The following is a 6000-nucleotide window of genomic DNA, read 5'->3' as shown; positions in this document are numbered from 1 at the left end:
GACGGGGAATGATGAGGTCAATAACATTACACTAATGTTATTTTGGAAGATAGCTTGTGTGTACCGGTATTCACTCGATAAAAAAACAGTGCAAAGTAAGAACAAACTCAAATGTTTTGTTCTGTTTGTTGAAAACAGTGAAAAAGTCACAGCCTCCTCCTCCTCTCTCTCTTTTGTTTCGTCCCATTCACTCGCTCACAAACTCGCACAAAGTTACACGTTAATGCATAAACACAAACACCTCTGCTTTAAAGTGAGTTTCCTTAAATGCAGTAAACTGAAGTGTAGCCAGGTGTTCATCTGGTGATGAGGTAACCGTCTGATTTACAACCCTCGAGTATCTACAAACCCCCGATCCTAAAAGTCGGGACGGGCGTCGTGTAAAATGTAAAAAAAAACTAAAACAGATGGTGATGATTTGAAAAACACTGAAAGATGATATTGAATTGAAAACGGCACAAAGACAACAAATCAAATGCTGAAACTGAGAAATGTCATATCTATATAAAACTATACAGTACGCCTATTTATGAATGTGATGCCAACAGACTGGAAAAGAAATCACCTGACGGGACTTCTCACAGTTAATAAGGTTAACTGGCGACAGGTCAGAAACATGACCATCACAGAGAGGCAGACAGAATCTGTGGAGTTCATCGTCATAAGTAAAATAGAATATCATTTAAAGATCCAGAGAATCTGAAGGAATCTCTGCATGTAGGAGACAAGTGAAGTCCAAATATGGAGACTGTGTGGCTGTGACCTTTGACCCTCAGACGGTCCTGCATTAAAAAACAGACGCGACTCTGTAGTGGGCGTCACAGCATGATCTCAGGAACACTTCCAACACTGTTATGTGTGAGCACAGGTCATCAGAGCATTCACTAACGTGTAAAAATGTACCGCAGCCTCTGTGATGTGTATGAGGGAGCACTAGTGGGTCGGCTGCACGTTTGTGAAGGCTCCGTTAACGCTGAATCATTAATACAGCAGGTACTGGAGCAGCGTATGCTTGCAGAAAGGAGGCTTCTTTCTGCAGGGAAGGCTGTGATTATTTCAGGAAGAGAAAGCCACACCACATTCTGAACGTGTGACAACAGCTTGGCTCCAAAGTAAAAGAGTCGAGCCTTCCTGCCGCCCTGACTCGTCAACCATTGAAAGTGTTTAGAGCTTTATGAAGCATAAAATAAGACATGGGAGACTTCTAAAATGAGAGAAACTGTTCTCCTCAGTTCATAAAATAACGCTTAAAAAGTGTTAAAAGAAAAAGTGATGCATAGAGAGGTAAACAGGATCCTGTCAGCAACTCTTTGCTCAAAGTGTTGCTGACATCAGATTCAAGATGGGAAAATAATTATCTTAAAAAACCCTCTCACTGTTTTTCTGAACGTTTGACATGTCGTCTTGGTGTTATAATATATTTAGAAAATCATCACATTCTGTTTTTATTTTACATTTTTACACAACGTCCCGACTTTTCAGGGATTAGGTTTGTAAAACGTAAACTGTGTGGTCAACAACTTTACATTTCGTAACTTTGCTTTCTGTCAAAGCTTTGATGAAGAACTCATGTTGATCCTTTCACACCTCCACTTTGGAGCAGACAGGTAAAAATAATCTAAGTGCCATCAGGTACCATCTACAGGTACGTTTCAGGTACGAGTGGCTGTGTGGGGTTAAAGGTTTTTAGAGGGTCTTGTGCCGTCTCATCCCCGCAGTCTAACACACAGCTCTGTGCCTCTGGTCTCATACGTAAGGCACTTGTTTTGTCCATGAATCAAACCAAGTTAGAGGTGAACGGATGGCTTACACAGATACAGCAATAAGACGATCATCACTGTGAACAGCAGTTTGAAGAACAATGTGGCAAAGGAGAGAGAGAGAGCCCTCCTTGGAACAACTATTGGCATTGTTTTTTTAGATTTTCATTTGTTTCTTTAGACTCAGCTCTCTGGCCCCACAGGGTGACGGAGCCGGGGATGGGTGGAGTGTATAAGTGGCCTCTTCTCGGTGTGTCAGCTTCTGGGCTCACCTGGTAGCGCTCTCTCTGGAGTGTGCAGGTCCTTGCAGGGCCGGGGCGGAGCAAATGTGCTGGGGGAGTCCCATTCGGGGCCGGGGTCGGGCTCTGGGGACAGCGAGAGGAGCAGCAGCGTCCCTGCGTCGGACGAGCAGGCTGAGTACAGATCCTCCGAGGAGAAGTTGAGGCTGCCCAACTTGGCCAGCGAGTTGGACCGCTTCAGCCTGGAGGGCACGGTGAGGCCCGCCAGGCGCATGCGGGTCTCGATCTCCTGCGCCCTCTGACGCACGAGGCCGGGTTTCCCCCTCACGCTGCGCAGACTGTCGCTGCTCGAGCTGCGGGTCAGGGTGGAGCCATGAGGCGAGTTGGTGGGTGTAAGCAACCCGGACCCCACCACCCCCAACAAGGCTTCATTGGTCAGTGGCACCACCAGTGGCTCTAACCGCACTTGGCATGGTGTGGAAGATTTCGGGAATTCCCCAGGGATGCGGGAGAACTCCTCCTCCTCCCCCTCCCCCTCCTCCTCCTCTTCCTCCTCGGGGTGGCTGTTCTTGGACTTTTGGCAAGCTTGCAAAGGCGTCAGGAAGTGCAAGCTCTCCTTGGATAAACCTGAAAGTCTCTCGAGTCTCTCTGCTCGGCGGCGGACCAGCCCAGACCGCTGCAGCTGAGAAAGCGTCTCCGGTTGTTGGCCGATGTAGCACGCCACACCTTGTTGCTCCCCCTCCATGTCCATGCTCACCAGCTCGGGGACCGCCTCAGAGGCAGCAGCAGGTTTACTTCTTTGACTGTCGCTCTCTACTTTGACTAAATCACCATCGTCCTTCAGCTCCATTAGCTGCGGCGGGTCTCCTGGCTGCTCGTCGAGGGGAGCTTCAGGTGGGGAGGCAGCACAGTTGGCACAGGGGTGTAGCACTACAACTGAAGACGTTAGGCATTCAGCAGAGGTATGGGGCAGTTTGAATGAAGCACTTGGGACTTCAGAAGGACTGGGGTTAAGGCAAAGCTTAGAAACGAGGGGTGGAGAGTCGTCTTTTAGCTTGGACTTGGAAGGAGGGACAGAGGCAACTTTCTCCTGAATGAAAAGATGGAAGAATTAGAGTCAGAAGGAAGGTGATGATTTAAGAAATAAACCAGATTCAGAAACCAAATTTTAAACATTTTCAAACTTACATGAAGGTTCTGTGGAGTGCTGATATGGTTGTTATTGTTGGAGTTTTCATTCAGGGTTGCCAGGTCCATCCCATTACCCTCTGCATCCCCCTCCACCTCGACATCTTGCGTTTCCTGTCCTCCGCCTGCTCCCCCGCCCCCTCCATCATCTGGCTGCATGAGCACCTCCATCTCTGCCTCCTCCTTCTGCACCTCCTCCTCATCCTCCTCCTCCACTGTGCTGAACTCCAGCCTCAGACGCAGCTCCTCCAGGGGCTCCGGTCCCCGAGAGGATGTCTGTGCAGCGGCCCCCTCTGCTGTTGGTCCAAAGGGAGGCGGAGGGAGTCCTTCCTGCCCATCGAAGGCCTCGTCATCCAGCAGGGCGTCTCGCTCCACATCCTCGATTTCAATGAAGACTTTCTCCATGCCGACGAGGGGAGGGCCGCGCACTGGAGTCGATGGTTCGCTGTCCAGAGCCGAGTCAGAAAGCCGGCGGAAGTAGTAGTTGTTGTAGGCAGGGTCGATCTCCAGCGCCACAGCCCTACGGGGGGAGGGACAGGTGGCCCCCTTATCAGAGAGCGCCTCCTCACAGCAGGGAGACATCCCCGGCTCGGGAGTCGGGTGGTCTCCCTCCTCTCCTCCACAACACTGCAACCCCTGCTGCCCCTCCGACATCTCACAGTCTGCGTCGGGATGCCACAGCTTGTTGTGACGCTGTTTACTGGAGACAAACACAGAGTGCAGAGGACACGGGTCACAATCTAAGAGGTCATCCACTGAGGTCAACATTATCAATATTTTGAGTGTGCTTTAAAACGCTACAATCTACATAATGTCTATCTTCATTATAATCTAAATGTATTAAAGCTTATGAAAAAAACTAATCTTCAGTCATATTTTCAACTTAAAAAGCTGCCACAAGTTAAAGAGCGAGAGCAGTACTCGCCGAGTCGGGAGCTGAACAGTTTGCAGACCTTTCTCTCATTTTTCTGGATATTTAAAACAGGAAGTGTTCAAACACTGGGTGCGTAGGACCGATCATTTTGTTACCATGGCGTCAAAGCGAGTGTGAGTATAGTTTATATTTTATTGGTATCATATCAAAGTTTAAATTCTGCTATCCTCCACCCCCTGTGTGTGACGGGCTGTACCTGGCGTCCAGGATGCCCTCGTACTCAGCCAGCTGCCTCATGAAGCCGGCGTTGGGTCGCGTGATGGTCCTCTTCTGCTTGACAAAGTTGTAAGCCTTCTCCAGCGACCACCCGAACTCCTTCATGGCGTAGGCGATGACGGTGGAGGCCGACCGGCTGACGCCCATCTTGCAGTGGACGAGACACTTTGAGTGGTTCTTTCTGTGGGGGACGAAACAACGTGGATTTAAAGAAAACTCCAGGGGCCTTTAGCTTCTTATCAGATCGATTATAGACAAGAAAGATGCTCCAACATGAAAGAATAGTCTCGGCTGTTATTCATATGATAAGAGAATCTTTACAAACTGATATTAACATGAGCAGCTTGTTCCCCCATGTCCCCCTCCACTCACTTTGCTTTCACTATGAAGTTGTACGTGTCGTTCCAGTGAGCCAGGAGGTCGGTGGCGTCCTCATCGTAGACGCGTATGTTGTGATAACTGAAGGTGCCTGGAAAGAAGTTGTCTATCTCCCGGGTAACGTTGAGGATATAGCCCACCCTGGGGAGGAAAGATAACGTACACTCGTCAACAACATTCCTTCTCGCTCGAATCATTATGAAAATGTTGTTTTATGCGAGGTTATCTCGGTTCCTCCGTATTATAAAATAAATCACCCCGTCTCCTGCAGCTCCTCCAAATTAGACGCATTCCACTCTGATCCCTACAAACAAATGAAGCAAAACACTGTTTAGACGGTTTCTTCTTTCTCTAAAAACAGGACAGCAGTCTTCCTCTCAGACCAAAGAAAAGCCTTTTATCCCCGAGTTATTCACATTGAACGACTGATTGTAACGCGTGTTTGAGTGTAAAGAGACGGGGTCGCTCGTCTCACCAGGTAGACGTGGTCAAAGATGAGCGTGGCTTTGTCCATCTGGCCCAGGATCAGCAGCATCTCATTGTCGATGAACTCCTTGTACTCCTTCAGGTTACAGCTCATGTGTTGTTCTAACTCTGTGCGGATCTGAAAACGGAAAGCGACACGGTTTACGTTCATGTGTCAATCAAATATTCAGTATGCAGGATTTTTATGTCCCTGCGACGTTTGTCATCAATGTGAGAGTCACTGAGGCGTAAGAGGGGGATGAAGTGATCCCCCCTCTGTACCGTCTCTGGAGGTGGTAACAGAAACGTTACAGAGGGAAACAGGATCGGCAGAGCCAGCGAGGGAGCACAGCGCTGTGTGTGTGTGCATTTTAATTCAGTGTGTGTTTATCAAGTTAAAGTTTATAGTTTCATGTTTCACATTCACAACAACCTCAGCTGGCCAAAGTTCTGTACGGGTTTAAAACAGAAAATAAACACAATATAAACAGGCACAGTTTGTGTGTGTTGTGTTGTATACGAACCTGTTTGCAGGTGACGTTCTCGAGGTCCTGGCACGTCATGATGCTTCTGAGTTTGGCTTTGATAAGGCACTCTGTCCTCTCTCTCTCTGAAGGCCTGCGGAGGAGCAAGTCCGATCAAAACCTCAGCGTTCACACAACAGCTGCTCACGAAGCGTCAAACTAACAGTAACTTTACAGGCTTTAAATACAGAATATGTTGTTGTGTGTTCAGTGTTTCCCACAGAGACTCAGTTTTGATGGCAGCTCAATCGGAGCATTTTCAAGAGGGATGTACGGAGAGTTGACAGTTAAAAATA

At 48.3% G+C, this 6000-nt stretch overlaps 1 protein-coding gene across 2 annotated transcripts in view; it reads right to left on the bottom strand.

Moving 5' to 3' along the window:
* The window catches only part of ssh1a (slingshot protein phosphatase 1a), a 28434-nt gene that overhangs the window by 611 nt on the left and 21823 nt on the right, over positions 1-6000 (bottom strand). For both annotated transcript variants that reach the window (XM_065951069.1, XM_020643253.3), the window contains 7 exons: positions 5705-5798; positions 5191-5319; positions 4973-5019; positions 4710-4856; positions 4318-4518; positions 3188-3887; positions 1-3089 (listed from right to left, as the gene is read on the bottom strand). The exon at positions 1-3089 is cut by the window's left edge and continues 611 nt beyond it. In XM_065951069.1, coding sequence (XP_065807141.1) covers positions 2016-3089; positions 3188-3887; positions 4318-4518; positions 4710-4856; positions 4973-5019; positions 5191-5319; positions 5705-5798 — 2392 coding nt within the window. In that variant the 3' untranslated portion in view covers positions 1-2015. The remainder of the gene's footprint in view (positions 3090-3187; positions 3888-4317; positions 4519-4709; positions 4857-4972; positions 5020-5190; positions 5320-5704; positions 5799-6000) is intronic.

This window comes from Labrus bergylta, chromosome 2 (assembly GCF_963930695.1).
Source record: "Labrus bergylta chromosome 2, fLabBer1.1, whole genome shotgun sequence".
Classification (NCBI taxonomy): domain Eukaryota; kingdom Metazoa; phylum Chordata; class Actinopteri; order Labriformes; family Labridae; genus Labrus; species Labrus bergylta.
Note: the sequence above shows the minus strand (reverse complement) of the source record. Positions and strands in the feature narration are given on the sequence as shown.